This window comes from Cuculus canorus, chromosome 15 (assembly GCF_017976375.1).
Source record: "Cuculus canorus isolate bCucCan1 chromosome 15, bCucCan1.pri, whole genome shotgun sequence".
NCBI lineage: Eukaryota > Metazoa > Chordata > Aves > Cuculiformes > Cuculidae > Cuculus > Cuculus canorus.
In genome coordinates, this window is record NC_071415.1 from 607,380 (window position 1) to 628,678 (window position 21,299).

The window sequence follows — 21,299 nt, forward strand, 5'->3', positions numbered from 1 at the left end:
AAGGGCTGAAGCATTACAAGCGTCGCGGCAGCTCATGGCTGCAACCGCAGCAGTGCCACGTTCGCTGGGTCAGTACAAACACAGCCTGTCAACCGCTGGCCTGAATTGGAAACCATCCATCCAGATTTATTTATTCCTACTCAAACAAAATCCTGTTAAACAGTACGTAACTCTGTGTCTCTACAAACTCACAGCTATCTGCCAAACAATAAAAATCCCAAACTACAAAAGATGAGTTGTATTCAGTAAATATAAATGGGAAGTTTAGGCTTTGTGTAGAATGTTTATCAGACTATTTACAGTGCAACACCAATCAGTTGAGTTCAGATTTCGCCAGCTTCTCTCTCTTCTGATCTCTTGGAACGAGATTTGCCATTTGTGCTCTCCTGCCGCCTCTCAGAAGAGCTCTTCTCTTTTCTGTCTCGTGACTTTTCTCTTGAAGATCGATCTCTAGAAGATCTGAAGTACAAAGTAAACCATTGCTATGAGCTTCACAACTAGAAGAGTTTTCAAGTATGCACAAAAGAACATCATCCTTCCCTAACGGGGCTGGAACACAGCTGGGTACTGCGCTGTCAGGAGCAGGGTCCCCCAACAGCTCTGTCCCTCTGAGCTTTGTGTACGAGAATGCTGTTTTTGCAGCGCTGAGTACACAGCACAGCCTTTGTTCCTCTCTCCCTAGGGAGATCTTGCCAGGGTGTTGCCACAGGGGCTCACAGAGCTCTTCCCTGGGCCCCTTATTACTGGGCGCACTAAAGCACCTGCAACTTCTTCCTTGCCTATCGCTCAGCTCTGTCTGTGCCTTTAAGAGTGTTCTTTCATTATGCTCTAAGCTCAGCTGCTTTAAACATCAACTATTTTCTTCGGACTCAAACACTTGCTCAGCCATGGGCTTTTCCTGCTTTGCATCCTGCCAAGTGCTGTCCTTGGCAGCATCTTGGGCTCAACCTCAGGACGACACAGATCTATATTTGCAGCCTACAACAAAGGCAAATCTTTGCCCGGCCTGCCCAAATGACAGCGAGACCTTTTTAGCAGTGCAGTGCTTCACTGTATCAACCCACACAGAATTCAGCAGAGGGCTTCTCGTTAGGTCTGATCAGAAAGGCTGCTCTCCTGTCCGATTCATCGAACAGCAGCCTTCAGAATGAGCTGATCTGCTCTAGTGGCTCGCAGCTCTTCAGAACAAGGCCAAGGCCCACACAGAGCCAGCGCTCTCTACTTTAGGACTCTGTGCGCAGGTTTTCCTTCACAGTCACAAGAGGAGAACCTGGCAGATGCCTTAGAGGTTCCACCTTCCACTCATATAGACTGGAAGGTTTGGAAATACTGTACAACTGATACATTAAAACCTTACAGCCCTCTGTATCACATGAACCATTTCATTTTCATTAAATCTTGTCATCTAACCAGCAGACAATCCAAGAGTTGGACTAGATTAACTCCTTTCCTGTTCCTACAATGCCTGCTGCCTGCAGTCCTCCTTTCCTCGAGAGCCCCTGGCTCTCCATTTCTTCACATAACTGAGACCTCAGAGCAGCAGAACCCAAATGCAGGTTTCGTTAATTCTCGAGGTGACAATGGAAGCTACGCCCTTTCAGGGAAGGGCATTTGTTTGCTCTCATTTCAGTTTTATTTTCTTAAGCTGATCCTGGTATCTCCCCATTCTGAGTGACCTGTGAACGCCTCTCAGCTAGCCAATCCCCTACAGTCACAATGGGCTGATTCGAATACGTTCAAGGTTTTCAAAGTATTCCCTTACCTGCTCTTTAGTAATAGTTATTACAGGGTCTTCCTCACTTCCTAATTGTCCAAACTTCTTTTCTTTTTTTTTCATGTTCAAGACAGATTTAAAAAAGGACTTTAGTATCTCAGCCATTGGAGAATCAACAGTATTCACACCCCCCTCAATCATGAACAGACTTATTTTTTCAGACCATTATTTCCCCCCCTTCATCAGGTACTTTTAAATCCTGTTCTTGCCCCTTTCTTTAGCTAAAGTGACACAAGAGACAACAGTAGGTTTGCTTCTAGAACTGTGCTTGACTGGTGGTGCTTCAAAGTGAGACAGTGCTAAAGCGCTCCCCTATTAACTGAGAGCAGTAAAAAAGCTCCATCTGTCTTCAGCAAGCACCTGGTGACAGACTTGGTCCTGAGCTTAGAAAGGCTGCAAGGAAACAATGGATCCCTTCTATTTTGTTAATACTCCTACATATAATACTAATACTCCTAATATTAGCATATATGTTAATACATATTAGCATGTATTAACAATATCCTAATGCTAATACTCCTACATATGCTTGCTTCATACTTCCTCAGAGTACAGTGGGCATTTCGCAGAGGAGACTTAATGCCCTTTTTCACACTGAAGCACTTCTCAACGACAGGAGAACATTTACTCCTCCTGGCTGTCTTTTCCCCTCCCTCCACTGCATGTTCCTAAGGAACTCTCTCTCTCAACCAGCCTCTTCCTTACCCTATCAGAAGCATTCCCCCAGGTCCCAGATCATACAGTTCCTTCCCCACGCCAGCACTGACAGAAACAAACAGGAAAGCAGAATGTAACCCTAGAAATGTAATGTCAAAACTGTCTCTCAATTGCTTGTTTTTTACAGCCTGGGGAGGTTCAGTTAGCCCCAGCAGGTGCACTTTCTCAAAACCATGCAAGCCAGGGGACTAGTTCTGTCTCCTAGACTCTCCTCTCAAGCTCCAATCTCACCGTGCAGTTACTGCCCTGCTGTTCCTGTGTGAGGCTATGATCAGCCACTGGGAAATCCTGCTCTGGACCAGGAGCTGATACCGCACACCTCAGCTGCTGGTTTAAGAAACTGGCCATGTTCCTGCTCGTTCTAAGGGACTGTGGAGGCTCACTGCGATGCCAAGGACTCCCCTTTCCAGAAACACTCGCGTCAGGAATACATACTTGTGTTTTGAACTCCTGTCTCTGGACCCCCGTCGGTGACCTCTGCTGTGGCTGCGGGAGCGGCTCCGGTGGCGTCTGTGTCGGTCCCGGGACCTGGAGCGAGACTTCCGCCGTTCACGGGAAGCTGATCTCGAGCGTCTTCGCCTCCTATCCCGAGACCGTGATCTGAAAAGAACAGAGATTGCTTCAGGCTCATCACATCTGTCCACTGGAGCCCATGCTTCCGACATTCCTAAGTAACCAGTATCCACAGCGTCCCCCTCAGCCATATCCCTGCCAGCATGGAAGGTGAACCACCCACAGGGTGGGCATCTCCTTCCTGGGCCTCACACTGCCAACAAAATGCCAACAGCTAATTCCAAGTTGTTGGGAATCTTAAATAAAACTCTCCCACCATGGATGTAAGGATGTGCTGATGCCTGGAGCAGAGCTTACAAACCATGCCTCACTCAAAGCGAGGCCTGTGTAAGCAGGAGAGAGGCCAAAGTAAGTGGCACGTGAAACTACCAGAACCCAGACAGCAGACTCCCAAAAAGGAGCCTCCTCTGTCAAAGCACTGCACTTCAGAAGCACATGTGCTTCAATCTGCTCTGAAAACAAAACAAAGGATGCTACTGTATAGAGGAAGCAGCAGAGAGGAAGATCTCCAGGTATACGATTGCTAGCAGAAGGTTGTCATACCGCTGAGGCAAGCTCCACACAGAGACAGGGGGCTTTAACCTCCAGTCTCTGTATTTTACATCTGAGGTAATATATATTTTACAGATATTCAGACACTAAAACTATCGGATATTTATTGCAAAAGGCATAAAGTACATTCTTAGACTCGTGTGCTGGAGCACACAGCACCCTCTGAGCCAGCATCTGCGTTCTAGCCCAAGATGTTCAGCATCACCATAGTGCCCGTGCAGTGATTTCTCATTCCTTTCAGGGAACGAAACAAAGATTGGGGCACTGAGTGAACTCCATTGCTGAGACCCAGGAAAAGCCTCACTAGCTGGATAGAAACACAAATAGGGATTTAGGGAACCGCAGGAGAATCGTGCACTCACCTTCGACGATCTCTATTTCTTGATCCAGACCTAGAAAGAAGAGGAGAGTTAAACAAAGTCAGTGGTTTTCAATCAAACAACTCATTTACCCTAGCAGCTCTTCACAGGAATACAGCAATACCCTAGGCAATAAGTCAGTTAAAAACAAAAGCTTGCCATAAAACCATTAAAACACCTAATTATCTTCAATTTGAGGGGTGGGGGGAATGAAAACTTGTGGAAAAACTGAAGAACTTTGTAGAAACATCAGTTCCTATATGCAGAGCTTCCTGTAAGAACAGGAAAGTTCTACAAACCAATCAAGTCTGTTAATAAAACCCCACAACAACCCTGTCCAACTTTAGGTCTGCTGTGCCTATATGATGTACCCGCTTTACCCTCTGCAGTCTAACGTCAGCTAGACGAGCTCTAACATTTTCAGGTAACAGTGCTGTGCTGTAGTCAGAAAGACACCTGACAGTTTTCTGAGTTGGGTTCCTGTGAGGCAGCTGCACATTCAAAAGGTTTTAATGAAAAGGAAATACAGGATTTTCTCACTCATCATATTTATTTAACAAACATTAGATGGCAATTTGCATCGATATTTTTTTCTTTGTTTGGGAAAAGTGAACTAGAAAAAAAAAGAGGGAGCACAGACAAAGAAAGAACTACTATAAGAAAGAAACTGCGATACACACAAAATCCTTCATTCCAGACTTAGAAGGCGATTTGAGAACAATCATCAAAGCCTCATTATTCTTTCTCACATTTCTATGGCTTCAGAGCTCCCATAGGGCACTGTAACATTAATGACAGTCTGTAAATAACAGCGTCATAGTGCTTTCAACTTCTGAAGCACCATTACTCAGCCCCACTTGAAATGCCACTCCACGGGAAAGATATGCCCTCCCTTTTTCTATGCAGCCACATTTCAGAGCTGCCCTACACCAAAACCTCACACACTGTCTGAGCAGTCTCCTTTTGCTCTGAGAAGCAGACTGTCGCCCTGGTTAGTGACTCATCTCCCCATGGCACAGAATCGCAGGAGCGTTGCAGTTACACACACACAGAGCTGTTCTCATGTTGTAACAGGAGGCTGAAAGTTATACACAGACAAAATAAGAGAAGCATCTGCTGTAGTAACATCATTTTAAAACAAACCTGGGTAAGACGAGATTAAGAAAATCATTGTGACGCTCTTTCACAATGAAATGGGATTGTTTGATGATGGTAGAAAGGAAAAAAAAAAACAAATTTAGAAAGGAATGCAGGTAGAAGCCTGTAAACAAGGTGGGGCTTAACACAGAGTTAGGGAAATGGACCACATGCTGAGGCAACGCATGTGACAAGCAGAGGAAGGAAAAGTTGATAAACCAGGAGAGCAGGGCAATAACCACGCACCTCCTTTTTCACGTAACAAAACCTGACGGAGCAGCAGGACCTCCTGTAGGTGCTTGGCAGACAGCTGAATTGTTTTGGTGATTGTTAATTACTCCAAGTTCTTAACATTATTTTCCTCCTGATCACTTTATTCTGAATCACTGGTGCGGACCTCCAGACAAAGCCATTCCACCCCCACTGAAAAGCCTGGCTGCCCTCCTGGGCCCATGATCTGAGCAGGAGTTTGCACAATAAACTCCTGATCATCACTGCCTAGCTCTAGACTTCAGGCTTTAGCAATCATCCAAGAAAAGGAGCCTGAACCAGTATGCAGGAGGAGACTGACTGCTGTCCAGAGCAGCGAAAGGCTGAGTGAGGTTTCCCCTCCACCTCTTTTCTGTTCCTGCATCATAGAGGCCATGTGCTGGGTTTCACAACATGCATTTTGTCCAACTGATTACAAAGGAAATCCATTTGGCAGCTCCAGACTTGTTTGCTGGTGTACTCTGGAAGCAAACACCGAGTGCTGCACTTCCAAATGTGCCACCTCTCCACAGAATTTCAGTCTGAAGAGATTACTGGGTAGCCCAGTCACCGGCAATGCCAAACAAAGGACTTAGCTTATGTACCACTAGGGATGACAATCCAGTTCATCCATTCCTATGTGGAAATCACAGTGTAGTCGACAAATCAATGAAGTCTGTGACAGGCAGAGTTTCACAAGTGAATCCACAGGTTTACATAGTATGTCACAGCGCCTCTAAGTCACCAAAGATCTCTCAAAGTCAAGCAGTACCCTTTCTCTGACTGAATAACATCATGAATACGTTGCATATGGAGATGGGACAAGAAGAGTTATGAAGGAAACCTGTTTCCTGAGGTTCCTAAAAGTACCCAACTCTGGTTAAGAGAGGCAGTCAGAGGTGCCAAAGTCACCAACTGTTTTTTGATGGAAAAATGCCCCTGTAAGCATGGTGTTGCACAGCTCCCAGCAGAGAAGGTGCTGATAAATCCAGGCTCGGTCCCAGTTCTGACACCAAGTGTCCACTAGGAAAACGATTTTCATTCTTTGGGTCACGTTCTCTTTTTGGAGAGGGAATTTGATCTCCTCTGCATGGCACTCCTGGCTCCTTCACAACATGCTTTTCATTGGTATTCAAACAGAGGAGCACACAGAGGGAGAGCAAAGGCTGGACACAGTCAGCAGGGCCACATACAAAACCAGCAAGAACTCAGGGCAACTCAATGCAGCTTTTAAACCCTTCATATTTAAAGCATTAAATAAACTGCAAAAGCAGCCTTCAAAGCCCCTCATCAGACGCAACTGTATACAGACTACCTGTGAACACAAGAGGCTCCCTGTCTCTTGAGAACTCAGGGTCTGTTGTTTTTTCTTCTAAAAAACACAAAAGTCAAAGCCACAGACACACCACACGATGAAGACAGCCAGCATTCCATGGAGATAAGAGGAAAAGAGGACTGAAGGCAACTCTATTGAGTGATTTTCACACAGAAATGATCTCCAGGAAAAGGTGGCACCATGGAGACAGGCGCACTGAGTGCAGGTTACACACAGACCTATTGTGGGACAGAAAGGAAAGAGCCCGCCACAAAGCAGCTGCATGGGAAGAGACTTTTTGTATCATTTCCATCTCTCTGGAACACAAATTGGTCCCTTTCCATTAACTCCTGCATTCATCAGCCAGTCCCAGATTCTGTGCCTCCCAAATATAGCTGCCTTACTGACAAACTTGCACAGACACCAGAAAACTGTGAGACTCTACATAAAAGTGCTGCAGTTTAGGGGAAAGCTGTAGCGTGAACTGGCGCTTCATATGACACCAGGTGATCCACAGGGAAGAAGGAACCACATAAAACACCCTAACGGGAGGGTGCCAAACAGTTCAGGACTTACATCTTCACAATAAGCCAAAAATCACCAAGCACAGACCACAGAAAACCAAGCTGCTTCGATTCTGGTACTCATTTGCCAGTACCTCCGGGAATGCATACCATGTTCAACACTACTGCTGTTGTACATCTCTCACACCTCAGACATGGATGGCTGAAACACGCTCTGCAGTTTACACCAAGGGCCAAAACAAGCTTTCCACAGGCTGTACAGCTGTTTTTTTTTCTGGACGTAAAACGTACAAGGGGAGAAACACATGAGGTAACTGAGGGAATGCTGTGACAATAAGAATGGCATTCCTCCTCAGCCACTTCCTTGGTCTGACTACTGGAAATCACTACCCTCTCCACACTAGGCTGTAGGACTGAGCTGTTCACACCCAGGACACCTGTTTGGTTCAAGGACAGACAAAATCGTTTTTCCAGTTCAGCTGGCAGTTGACAGAAGAGCTTGTCCCAAGAATACCAACAGGACAACCACTCCCACTGTTCTGGGATTATAAGCAAAAGGTGACACATACAGCCGCAGCCACTCCTTGGGATTTCCAAATACTGTAGGAAGTGTTTCTCCAAGCTGTGCCAAAAGCATCTCACTGTTACTGTAGAAAAGTTTCTAGGCAAGACAGGCAGCTGATTATCTGGCTCACAGATACCAGCTCCATCCTGTTGCCACATCGTAGCCTGGAAGTGAGGAGGGCTGTCCAGGGAATTTTTGCATGACTAGTGCCATTTAAGCAGACCTAGCACTTGCTCATCCTAAACTGTCCCAGTCAGATGCGTTGGGTGAGGGCGTTTTATCCAGATTGAGATTCCAAAGACATGGGCTACACTAATGCAAGCCTGAAGGGAGCTCACACCTTCCAGACCCACAATGGAAGTTAAAGCAATCCACATCCAATCACTCAGGTGGGGGGCGGTTGTGCACTTGTTTACATCTTCAATTGAATGCCGAGGTGCTCACACAGCATCTAGAGCACATCCAACACCTGTTCCTGCAGTGCTGATACCAGAAATCAGACTATTTCAAAACCAACTACACAAACCAGTTATCAGGTTTCACTTACCGCCTGCCCATTCGCTCCTCTCGTTCTCTCTCCTCTCTCCGTCTCAAACGATCCTGGTTCCTCTTCTCTTGCTTTTCTGCCACTGTTTTCTAGGAAAAAAATCACATTGCATTTCAGCCACACAGGAACAGGTCAGAGATCTGCAATGAGACTTCTCGTGTAGTGAGACAGAGAACATTTCACTGCATTCCGTGTGCTACTCAAGATCCCTATCAAGGTTCTCATTTTCCTCACAACTCCACTACAATCACTGCAAGAAATGCCACTCCCAACTCTGCTTTGAGAGCTCGTGCTCTGAGAAACAAGCCTGTAAGCTGTGAGACAAGGGACTGCCTCACCACAAGCACGCACAACACAATGACACAGTACTCTGACCTCCCGCAAACAACCCATCGAGGCACTGACCTCCATGTACTGCTCAGTGAATAACGCAAGGAATCAATTCTTACTCGAGCAGGTTGAAGATCTCTGTGAGCAAGGCCAGCACCACAATTCCCTTACAAAGCATTCTAGAAAAATCCTCATCATTTCAGTTTGGATTGGGCTTTGAGCACCCTGATCCGGTGGGAGGCATCCCTGCCTGTGGCAGGGGTGGAACTGCATATCCCTTCCAAGCCAAACCATGCCACAATTCTACGATTCATGTACTGAAGATCTTCACTGACAGCACTGTGTGAAACCTCAGGTTGAACATTTCATTAAGAGGTCCCAAAGTGCTCTTCAACAGTCAAAAACCCCACAGTGAAGAATTTCAGCCAACCAATGAGAAAGAGCAATGGTACAGTGCACGTATTTAAAGACGAAATCACTGCAGTGATTTGACTAATTCTGAGGGTACTTCTTTAGTTACCCAGAAATTACAGAACACAAAAGGTTATGCAAACCTCCCTTTGAAGTTTCAGGGATTCTGCAGTCAGAAACTTCTGGGCTTCTACAAGCACTCTGCAAAGAATCCTGTCCGAATTTCATAATGAACATCTTCAGAACTACAAGGAGAAGGTTTAAAACAGACAGTTACCCTCAGCTGATCCAGTTTCTCACGAATCTGAATGAAACCCAAGTGTAATTTGCCTCCGAAGTGGTCAGCAAGGCGCCGGTCGTTGTCATGGAGACCCAGATATGCTGAACAGACTTCACACACACGCAGCTTCTGCTGCTGGAAACTGGATGCAGGCATTGAATTTCGGTATTCTTCCTAAAGGGAGGGGAAAAAAAACAGGCAAATGTCAGCAAACCCTCACATAGTCACAATCTTCCAGGGAAACCCCTGCAAACAACTACCCTGCTGCTTTCAAGGATCATAAAAGCATCCTTGATATAAAGGAGGTGACACACAAAACGCTGTGTGAGCACAACTAACCTGACAGTCTATCCCTGCACGTGACTAGTGACAAGTATTTCAGAGGATGAACCCCTCCTGCCCCAGTCAGTCCTCTGTGCTGGATGAAAGTTTCTAAAAAGCTTTTCTTCATCTGCCACAGTGTCAACGGCTTGCTGGCATGGTGCCAATATGAAAAAGGAGGAGCTGGCAGCACAGGAAAACAGGTAGGAGCCACTAGGCTGTTTGCCATGTAGTCAACCAAGCTCAGTCTGCTATTACAAAGGAGAACCAAGGCCATACCTCTGCTTCTTTCTTCTTTGCTCGGACTTTCTCCACCTCCATCAGGATCTTTTGAGACTCATCAACGTTTCCCTCAGCTCCCAGCTGTTCTGCTTTAGCTAGGAGTTTTCCAATGTCTTCATTCAGCTCGTGTACCTTCTCTGCCTAAAGAGAACAGGTAGTTTTTAGTAAGACAAAAAACTTGCTAAAGATTGTAGAATTTTTCCTTTTCTCTAAAAAATATTGTTTAACAAAAGCGGTTGTTGGAAGATGACCATAAATCTCCAGAAGTCAAAGGAGTCCCACCAAAAAAGGGGTTAGTGGGCCAAGTACAGGCAATGCAGTCACAGACGTGGAGCAAAGAGAGACAGTGGACTTGGAGGGGAAATCATCCGTTCTGCCACAAACAGTGGCATATTTCTGGCTTACAGGACAAGATCAAGCCCACAAAACCAGCTTCAGAGATGTCTTCTATTGGCCTGATGAAGGAAGTTCCCGGAGAAGAAACTTTGTGAGCATTTATTAAAACAATAATTGTGAGATGGATTTACCACCTAATGTATTCTATTGAACAGTGGTAGGTGCCAATGTTCTACTGACACGCTAAAGCAAACTATTTTAGAGTTCATGTTTTATGGCACTCTGGCCCTCTGGACCAGTCAGTTTGTCCAAGAATGGCCAGAGCAGCATTCGAGGAGGATGGCTGGAATCCACAGTGCCTTTGTAGAGCCTGACTTCCTAGTATTGATGAGGTCCGAGACAAGAGAGCGCCAGCGTTCTTGCAGATTTTCAGAACAAACATTTAATGAGAGGCTAATACCTTTGCAGACACTTCAGCACTGATCTCTTCCTGTGTCTCAGCGAGGCGTTTCTTGGCCAGTTCAGTTCTCCTATCACACTCTGCGATGAAGGATTCCAGGTGATCCATCGCCTGCATGTTCAGACAAAGAATTGTGAATAAAGACATTCTCCATGCCAGACGCTGGGGCCTTCATCCCTGGAGGGGTTCAAAAAACATGTACGTGTGGCACTTTGGGACATGGTTTAGCTGGCACATTGCAGTTGGGCTGATGGACTGGATGAGATCTTTTCCAGCCTTAATGATTCTATGATCTGACTTTGACAGCCAACAGTTGGCTGGTGCAATCCCTGTATTGTAATCCCACAAACCACCTCAAGAAGGATGCTTTGAGAAAAAAGAATACGTGACACTTAGCAGGAAAAAGTGATTTTTGATCCCTGCCCTTAAGTCTGTCCTCTGCCTGGAAAGTGGCACAGCTCCTTCACTCTGCCACACAACGGGATGTTCACATGAAGACTGCTTTGCCGTGAATTCCACCACATGAGCAACAGGGGCAAAGACAAAAGCATTGAAGTAACATTAAAAGGGAAGATAGCATTGTTCTTCCTCTTGATCTGTTCCACCACAGAGAACTAAATCTGGCCAAAGCGAAATCACTGAGCGGAAAGCTGTTAATGTCAAATCTCTTTTTGGGACAGGCCACCAGGTTACAGTGACCTGGTACAGAGCAGGAGGTGTGGGATGCAAGGATCAGAGGAGCCTCCCAGCTAGCTGGACTAACTGGGCTGCACAGACCACAATTACTTTTACAATCTCAAGTCAGCAATCGAGCCAGCATTCAGGAAGCGGCTTCACATTCTTGTCAGATAGCACATCAAATAACACAGCTAGCTGAAATGCCCACTGACTTCTATTGTTCAGCCACACAGCTGTAAAGAAGCAGCTTCCACAAAAGTAATAACAACTTCTTCGTACTCACATCGAGTTCAAAAAACAGGTCTCTCTCTTTACTTGCAATCTCATAATCTGCACGCAGTGCCAAATCATGGATCTTCGTACATTCTCCCAGGTCCATCCGCTGTTGAAAAGAAAAAGGAAAATTAGCGCAAGAACTCTGGGTTATGGCAACAAGGAGCAGATACTAAGCTCTTGACATCTGTATCACAGCAAAATGCAGCCTTCTTGAGGAAGAAGAGCTTCAGCTTAACCCATCAGTAACAGAACTAACCAAAGAACCACACGCTTGCTAGAACTCCTTTCCCAGGTATTCCTGAAACAACATTAAAACACTCTAAACACTTTTGGTTCACTCCTGCTCCTGCTCCAGCCTTAGAAATCACTGGGAGGGAGCTGGGAAGGCACAGCACACTGCTCCTTCAACAGGCACCAACTCCAAATACCTCCCATTATGGAGCTACAGCACAGCCAACCATGTGAGCGCGGTACCCCGATCAAAGCTCACATGGAAAAGCACATCTGTGTCAGGACAAGCCCCAATAACGGATTGAAAGAAACCAAATCACAGAACACAGGATGCTTCCTATCAAGAACAAATGGACTAAAGGGGTACAGCCAGCAGACAGCAACAGCAGACTCTTAATTCTACACTTAACCCCTTCCCATCCACCTACAGATTTTTAAAACCTGCCCAGCAAAGGTAATTCCTACACATAAGCTCTTCTAACAAGACACTTCTTAAGAGCATCTCCTCCCCCAGGAAGCCCTGATTCCCATGCTGCCCTTCACTCCCAATTTAAATGCTATTTTTCTCCAACCTTGTAGTCAACAGCTACATGAACCGAAGTTATTTTTGCTCTCAAAACATGGAAATTGCATTTCAACATTATCAATATGTAACGGAGAACTTGCTCTTATTCTTAAAGTAGAAAAAGAACATGACATTTTGAAAGCCAAAGTAATAAAAGGCCCAAGTGTGAGCCCCAGTACGAACAGCAGGGCACACATCATCGCATGAAAGAACAACCCAGTTAGCCTCTTCTCTCCCCATCACCATCAGTCCCAAGGAGCCCAAACCTGAACAGAGCAGAACAACACTGAACTGCAGGAAAAGCTAAATAAGCTAAACCGGGATCAACACAGAATCCCTAAGGAACACCATGACCTGGAGCTGGCAGTGCCACGGACACAGATGTGAAGCAATGCACTATGACTGCAGTAACAGAAGTGCTTAGAATGAAGCAAAGCAACTAAAGCAAGCTCCACCAGGTAATGCTCTGGGTTTCAGTAGTTACCTGTGTCATTAGCTTTTCTTTTTTAAGGAAAAACACTGTGGATGACTTGCCACTATTCGGGGTTCCTCATTTTGCTCAGATTTACTAGAAACAGAAGGCTATAAAACCAGACACTGTATCCAGGAATAGTCCTTCTAACAGTAGAAATTTAATGCCTACAAAACAAGCATTTAGTTCTCTCGGAGCTTAATCATGTTAATATTCAGACACGTCTCTTCAAAAAAACACTAGCAAGCTATTGCTACCTTACCATAAGAATAACTTGCCATGACATGCCTTAAATCTTTCACTCTTGTGGTTATTCTACTGCAATTCCTTTCCAATACACGGAGACAACAGTGATATTAGATGCGATTGTCACAGTATTCTTATCTGAACTCTTCTTATGAGCTGAGCCATTAGCTCTGCTTCAGAGAAAGAGCTCTGACCCACAACTCCAGCGGAGCTGACAGCGTGCACTGTATTCCTCTCCCCGTTTGTTAAAAGGTCTGCCACCAAATACCCGTCCCAGCAGCAACTGTGGCTCAGTCCACTCAACGCCCGTGGCCAATTTATAATACAGGAATTGGAGACAGGTAACCAGCAGAGCCTGAGCAAAGATGCAACCCTCATATACAGAAAGATTTAATACATTTATTTAGAAGCCACAGATAATTGGTCCTGCTCACATTTGCTGAGCATTCCACAATCTAAGGTATCACTTATCTCCACCAAGCTGTTAACTCACCAGAAAGTCTATTTCTGTCAGACAGGCTCTTTAATTGACAGGCTGAGAGAGTTGGGGTCGTTTACCCTGGAGAAGAGAAGGCTCCAGGGAGACCTTAGAGCAGCTCTTCCAGTACCTGAAGGGGCTACAGGAAAGCTGGGAAGGGGCTCTTGATCAGGGAGCGCAGGGATGGGATGAGGGGGAACGGTTTTCAGCTGAAAGAGGGGAGATTGAGATGAGATCTCAGAAAAATGTTTTCCTGTGAGGGTGGGGAGGCCCTGGCCCAGGCTGCCCAGAGCAGTGGTGGCTGCTCCATCCCTGGAGGGGTTCAAGGCCAGGTCAAATGGGGCTTGGGGCTCCTAACCCAGTGGGAGGTGTCCCTGCCCATGGCAGGGGGTGGAACTGGATGGGCTTTAAGGTCCCTTCCAACCCAAACCATTCCACGATACTATGATAAGGGTAGTAACAGCTGCAATTTCACCCAAGTGAAAAGGGAAGCACAGAGCACCATGAAACAATTCTGCAACCTGCAGCTTTCGGCTCACTCTTATCTCCCAGTAGGGGACACAATTAATTCCCTGAATGTAAATTTCAAGCCATGTTCTACCTGACAGCTTTCAGACTCATCTGTCCACTGATTAGTGGAGCTAAAATTGATGGTAAGCAACCGATGCCACCTGTGAATGCAGTGCAGTACCGCCATGGACAGAAACACTCTTACTGCTACTGCAGAGCTAACTCTGCGCAGGCCAGTAACGATGTGGGGACAAGCCCCGTGGTAAGAGCACATGGGCATAATTAACTTGTGCTCTCCCAGAATTCTCCCTACACACGGAGACCAAAACCAGAACCATTGTAGCTCATTTAGTGACAAGTTAAGTCAAGTTTCTGAGGCCAAGGGCTCTTATGACCAGGAACACTGGCCCACCTAAAGTGAGCAGACATTAAAGTGCCTTCTGCAGCTCCCGGGGACATTCCACAGCTTTGCTCACAGTCCAAACTCCTCTTACTCTGCACCTGAAGGTCAGTGACTGGGACTCCATCTCATCTCACTGAGCACAGCTACCAAGGGATCCAGCTTCCGGCTTCTCTCCAACAAGCCTCACTAAGGAATAACTTCACACGTGAAGGATGCAGCAGTAACACCACCTTTGGGAATGGATGCAACATAACCGGCACCAGAAGGCCTGGAAGTTTCCCAAAAGATCCAAGGCCCCCATTGCTGCAATAAGACACATCCAGGGATGGATCCTACCCTGTCTGCTGAGGCTGATTCACCCACCCAACTCTCCCCTTAATGGAACACCACGAGATGCCAGCGAACCCGACCAAGATCACAAGGAAAGCCTGCACACTCCAGTTAAGTTTCACTCTGTGCCGGTAGTGCTGACAGCTGAAATGCTGTTCTCATGCCAGATGTCACATGTTCTTTCAACACCAATCTGTGGCACCAAGACCTTTTATTGCTTCAAGAACGTGCTGACAGCAGTGTATAGAGATCCACAGCCACTTGAAGACCACCACAAGATTGTCTGAGCAATCCATAAGACCACTTGTATAGCAGCAGCCTTCTTTCCTGCTCCTGGGTGAGATCTCTGAGTGCAAATCCCACAACAAGGGGGAAAAGACAACTCGCTGCAAATAAGCAGCAACAGAAGCAAGAGAAACCGATTTCTCAGTGAGCTTCTCTGCCCCATGAGACTCGCAACTCATCTGAACACCTCAGGCCTCCTTCGTGCTTTGGCACCAACTCCAGCAGTCATGTGCATTGCTTAATCCAACTCACTGTTTACCATCCTCCTGGGAATGTGCCAGAGAGGGAGAAGGCAGTCTGCATCTTCAAGCCACCATTTGGGCCCCAAAAAAACCTGTTGTAGAGTCTCACGTCACAAAATATACCCTAACGATGGTGACCTGCATGAAGGAGGGAGGTGGGCAGAGAGCGGTTTAAGCAGCTTTAAACTTCTGAAAAGGAAGTGAGGCAATACAGAGCGTGACGTAGCGCTCGCTGGCAAATAAACCCGAGCTTCGCATTAATACAAAATAAATAGTGACCTGTAGAGACTGGTGTTCAACTTCCAATTCTACAGCAGGCACAGAGGAGCTAAAGTTTGAGCACTCAGAGCCGAGGCAGCTTTGGCTAACGCTCCTTCTACTAGTGCTGCCAGTCTTGCTATTGCAGCAGCACCGAGGGAGTGCCAGCCCTTCCCTCTGTCCGTAACCCGCTGTGACAAACCCAGCACTCAAAATAACAGGAGGAAAGGCTATAAATAGCAACAGTATTTTTAAACAATCTGGTGAAGTGGATGGACAGCGTGAATTGCCACAATATTTACCAGCAAACAGGGAGGGGAAAGATGGATTTTCAGCACCCATATTCCTCTCCATCCTAGAGTTCTATACTACAGCAATAACTACGAGAGATACGCACCATTTTCTTTCAAAAGTCAGACTGCAGCTCTCATGTGGGCACTCAGGCTGAATACTCACTTCACAAGATCTCCTTGTTAAAAGCCGACGTCACCTTTTGCTCTCAGAGAGAGCACGTGAGCCAAAGCTTTGAAAGCCAGCCAGCTCTGTCCCCAGAGGGCAGCAGCCAAGGAGCCAACTCAATGCTTCAAACTGGTCCGGCAGCAACACACAGCTCAGACCAACTGACGTGAAACGTCAGATTGAGCTGTGACCTGCCATGAGCACACCACCCAGTAATGACAGAAGAGATGCCATTCCATCAGGAGAACATCACACGGCTGGAGAGAGGAGACTGAAAAGCTCCAAGCATTAAGGATGGGGAGCAGCTGGTGAGACGAAACTTGCCAACCTGAAGATGCAACGGTGAATTAGAGCAGCCAGGACAGCAGGCTAACTACAATCTTGCGACCGCCACAGGACACGTTTCAGGCCCTAAACATCTCAAACCGCTAAAAGAGAAATATCATTGCAACTTCATATAGGATTCTGAGAGAAAAAAACATTTCAATTGAATTCTGAGAGCTCTTGATTTCAGTGGTTCCACAGAAACTGAAATGAAAACTGCCTGCTCCTTAGGCACAAGCAACTCTGATCTTTCCAGCAGCTACTCGGGATGCAGAGATGAGCCCTGAGGAGTTGTACCAACATCTGCCTCGACAGAACTCCTTATTACAGAGAATACACTTACTGTTCCGGCCAGGATATCATGAGGACAGCAATCCAGAAGATGGCTCTTGCAAACACGATCGTCTGTAAACTTCACTCTTTGTCTGGTTTCATCTCCTGAAATTCATTTGTGGTTTTAAATAAGGAGACATTAGAATAACGATAAGCGAACAAAGACATCGGCATGATCATTTTGCCTCAAAATGCAGATTAAAATACTTGGTGTTCCTGCTCCCCCAAAATTACTCAAAAAAAGCTTAGAGGGTAACAGGATATTCTGGAACACTTATAATTGGCAACAAACATTATTTTAGCATTTATTCATCCAGTACACCATGTTAAACACAGTGTTGGCGAGCCAAGTAGCGTCCAAAGCCTGTCATCCGAATAAAGAGACAGCACAGCCAGAAGGGAAAAAAGGAGACAGACAGTCTGGCTCGCAGCCAAAATCGCTTTTTTTTTTTTTTCCTTCCTCGCCTTTTTTACAAGAGGAAGGGGCAGGAGGTATCGAAACCCACACTATCAGAGGACTATGAATCACAAACAAGGGCTGTGCTGCATTGCTTTATAGGCAACTGCTATTTGCTCATCTGGTAATTAAGGCATCGGTCCATTTGGTTTGAGAACCAAATAAGCAGCGTGCTTTTGAAGGCCATGCAAAGACGAATCTTGTCAGTCTTGGCCTGGAACACGCAAAGGGCACTTCCCACCCGCGTCCCACCCTCGGAAGACATTTTACAATCAGGAGCCACTTAAAACAAGACAATATCAGAAAAGCAAAAAAAATCAAAAGTAAAAAAAAAAAAGAAACAAAGTTAGTCAATACACACTGCGAGCTCCAACACATACTATACCCATCTGCATTCTTCAAGACCTCAGCTGCAGAATTTTATGCCCACTGTTGAAAAGTTTTAAAGGAAAAGCTTTCTTGCCCACACCTGCAGTAAGGAAGTCAGGGGAACGATACATAAAAGTAAAGGCAACGTGGTAATGGTATGTGACAACTTTAAAGCTCATCTGTGTATACGACACAGGTATGTGTAACACTAAAGTATGAATATAGCTTAGGATTCACAAGCATCCAGGAATAATGTTGTGTCTACTGAAAATGGGTTTTTTGGTTTTTTTTCTTTCTAAGCTACACTTTTAAAGTTACTTGTGAAAAAAAAAGCAAACACTTTTTTGGTTTTTGTTATAACAGCTTAAAAATTGGTTGTGACTCACGGCTCGATGAACATGAGGCTTTTCTGCAACTCCCTTGCAGATTGATGTAGGCAGGCAAAGATACACTGAACCTTTATAAATAAAATAGAGGGGCCACAATTGTTCAGTTTGTATGAAATAAAAATGTGGGAAGCAATTCAACAGCAACTCAATACACAAAGAAAAGAAAAGCACTTATTCACTTAGGAAACTAAGTGCAAAGTACCTGACCAGCCCTGCTAATTAGTTTCCTCGCATTCACAGCTCATCTTGGGACTGATTTTCTGGTCCTCTCTTTTTTTTTGTATGCATTTGGTGGGCCTGCAATAACTACTTTTTCCTCCCTCTGCAGCCCAAAGGTTCCCAGTTACCTGGAAAGCCATTTTCTGCACGGTTGTGCTTTCCAACCCCGTCTGCCACAGCCGGATGGTTCCTGGCACTCACTTTCTTAATTTTACTACTCTCGGCTTTGAGAACTCAGTAAAAAAAGCCCAGCTCTGAGCAGGGCTGGAGACCTCCTGGTAAATCGTTTCATCCCTTCCTCCTTCCAGGTATTATAAGAGAAAATCTAGGCTCTAAGATGAAAGACGGCCACGATTTTCTCGACTTTTCTCATCCCCACAGCCTTCCTTTCAACGATTTACTGCTTGCAGCCCCCTTCAAACCATCTTTCTTGCCCATTTTCATAACGATGCGTGTGATCATTGTTTTCCAAGAAGACTCTTTACAACCCCCACATTTCCCCCCCACCCCCCAAGCCTTTAGCGCTCATTTCAAAGGTCCTGAGCGGCTTTCCTCGAAGCCACTTAGAGGGAATTCAAGCGACTCGCAGAAAGGACACACCAACCGCGGCGTGAACGGGGGCTTCGAAGGGGCTGTCACATCTGCTACACCTACCTCCGCGCCCCTGCGAGCGGGGGCTGCAACCCCCTCCTCCGCCACAAACGCCCCGAGGCGCGGGTCTAGCTTCGTCCAGAAGCTCCGCACCGCTCGTACGGGGCCTCTGCGCGAAGCTAGACCCGCGCCTCGGGGCGCGCGGTGAGGCTCGGGCTGAGGCGGCGACGAGGCCGCGGCGCTTCCTGCAGGCCCCGCCCGCCCCTACTCACCGTCCCGGGCCGTGCCCATGAGCTGATCCAGCAGGGCGCGCATCTGGGCCTGGGCCGACATGGCAGAGGCGGGGCTGGGCCGCGGCGGTGGCGGCGGGAGGGAAGGAAAAGGCGCTCCGGCCTAGGCCTGGGCGGCGGCGGTGGCTCCGGCCTCAGCGGCGGCGGCGGGCACTGAGCGGAAGTGGCACCTCCCACTGCCGCGTGGGATGCCGGGAATGGTAGTCACCGGGAGGGCCATGAGCGGAAATGCGTTTGGCCCGCCGCGAGGCATGCCGGGAATTATAGTCCTGGTGCGCGGATTGAGCGGAAGTTACCTCCCCCATCACTATGGGGGCTATGCTGGGAATGATAGTCAGAACGCGGGAGGTGGGCGGAAGCGGTCTCTCCCGCCGCCGCGGGGCATGCCGGGAATGTCAGCCTTGATGCGGCCTCTGAGCGGAAGCGGTCCCCTCCCGCTGCTGCGGGGCATGACGGGAATTGTAGTACCTGCGTGGAGTTCCCCGAGCTCTGCACGGAGATGGGTGTGCCCGGGGGGCGCTCAGCACGGGGATGGGATGGGGGCATCGCCAGGCCTCGGCATCCGCCCGCAGTGCTGCCCTGGGCACCTTAGCAGCCGTCCCCGGGCTGAGAACGTCCAGGTCCAGCAGCTGCTGATCTGTGCCAGGCTGTACCAGATCATCCCAAGCTGAGCCATAGCAACCCATGCCAAGCTGTACCAAACCAGGCCAGGCCATGCCAAACCATACCAAGCCATGCCACGCCATGCTGAGCAGTGCCAAGATGAGCTGTGCCAAACCATGTTGAGGCATGCCAAGCCATTCCAGGCCATACTGAGCAGTGCCAGGCCATGCCAAATCTTGTCATGCCGAGCAGTGCCTTTCCAAGCAGTGATGAGCCATGCGAGGCCTTTCTGAGCAGTGCCAGGCCATGCCAATCCATGCCAGGCTGTGCTGAGCATTGCCAGGCCACGCTATGCCGGGCAGGCAGGTGACATCAGGGAGCAGACTGAAGTGTGCCCGTGGCTTATCAGCTCCCGCCTGCTGTGTTTGCCCAACGGTGCCCGGGCAGGACGGCTGCTGCTCTGGGTGTTTGGAGAGGGGAGATGGAGTGCTGTGGTTCTGGGGCCCAGCTCAGCACTGGGTGCTCGGGGCAGGGTGGCAGGGAGGGCTCCAAGGGAGCAAACTGGGAGCTGTGGTTATCCCAGGGCTCCAGCCATCCCTAACCATGATGGACAGTGTCCCCTGCCCTAAGCGTCCCGGCCTCAGGCAGTGACAGGGTCAGGCCCCCCATCCTGTGCCCTCCAGCTCTCACAGATGGGCTGTCCTGTGTCCCCTGGCAGTCCCATGGCTCTTGGCTGTCTTGCATCCCCTGCTGTCCTGCATTCCCTGTCTGTCCTGTGTCCCCTGTCTGTCTTGTGTCCTCTGTCTGTCCTGTGTCTCCTGGCTGTCTGTGTCCCCTATCCGTGTCCCCTGTCTGTCCTGTGTCCCCCGGCCGTGCTGCCCCAGACAGCCTCTTGGGCACATCCCACTGCCAGAACAGCGATAGCACTTCTGGCCACTAGTTGCCATTGTAGATTTAGACTAGATATTAGGAAGAATTTCTTCACGATGAGGGTGGGGAGGCCCTGGCCCAGGCTGCCCAGAGCAGTGGTGGCTGCCCCATCCCTGGAGGTGTTCAAGGCCAGGTTGGATGGGACTTGGAGCCCCTGATCCAGTGGGAGGTGTCCCTGCTATTTTGACTCCTGGAGTAGGGATCTTCTGAAGAACACTCTGTGGATCATAAAACCACAGAACCACTAGGTTGGAAGGGACCCACTGGGTCATCAATGGGCTTTAAGGTCCCTTCCAACCCGAACTATTCTATAATTCTATGATTGTCACAGTCTTCGATCACTCACACGCTGTGAAGGACAGCATGGCCACAGCAGAGACACGGGTCACGCAGTGTTCTGTCACTGGTAACAACGCTGCCACCCTGAGTGCTGTCCCCACCGCAGGGCTGGCCCAGGCACTCTCCACACAGCACGCCCCCATCCCTGCATCCCTGCTGGGCAAGAGCCACCAGCCCCAGGCACCCAAACCCCCATCCCCTCAGGAGCAGAGCACCCCAAAGCCCTTCTTCTATTGTCTGTGCCATGTCCTGCCACGTCAAAAGCTTCCAAACCCCATCCCAGGGCGAGG

The 21,299-nt window shown here is 47.8% G+C and overlaps 1 protein-coding gene across 5 annotated transcripts; it reads right to left on the minus strand.

The window, feature by feature from the left end:
- Positions 1-101: 101 nt before the first annotated feature.
- LUC7L (LUC7 like) lies at positions 102-19,312 on the minus strand. Of its 5 annotated transcripts, XM_054080083.1 has the most exons (12): positions 19,120-19,312; positions 16,833-16,927; positions 11,694-11,792; positions 10,733-10,843; positions 9,934-10,077; positions 9,331-9,507; positions 8,313-8,401; positions 3,979-4,008; positions 2,927-3,091; positions 2,480-2,536; positions 1,763-1,824; positions 323-459 (listed from the first exon to the last, which is right to left on the minus strand). In XM_054080083.1, the coding sequence occupies exons 1-11, from the start codon at positions 19,178-19,180 to the stop codon at positions 1,797-1,799; spliced, it is 1,056 nt and encodes a 351-aa protein (XP_053936058.1). In that variant the 5' UTR covers positions 19,181-19,312; the 3' UTR covers positions 323-459; positions 1,763-1,796. The 5 variants fall into 5 exon arrangements, with proteins under 5 accessions (XP_053936060.1, XP_053936061.1, XP_053936057.1 ...); XM_054080085.1 differs by lacking the exons at positions 1,763-1,824; positions 2,480-2,536 and adding an exon at positions 18,035-18,105 and having other exon boundaries at positions 102-459; positions 19,120-19,262; XM_054080086.1 differs by lacking the exons at positions 1,763-1,824; positions 2,480-2,536; positions 19,120-19,312 and adding exons at positions 18,035-18,105; positions 18,911-18,970 and having other exon boundaries at positions 102-459.
- Between the last annotated feature and the right edge of the window lie 1,987 nt (positions 19,313-21,299).

Coding starts and splice junctions, on each gene's coding strand:
- LUC7L (XM_054080082.1), bottom strand. CDS start 19,180: ATGTCGGCCCAGGCCCAGATGCGCGCCCTGCTGGATCAGCTCATGGGC. Junction 10,844..11,693: donor ACCTGTTTTTTGAACTCGAT/GTGAGTACGAAG, acceptor CTGAACATGCAG/GCGATGGATCACCTGGAATC. Junction 4,009..8,312: donor GAGGAGCGAATGGGCAGGCG/GTAAGTGAAACC, acceptor TCTTCTTTCTAG/GTCTGGATCAAGAAATAGAG.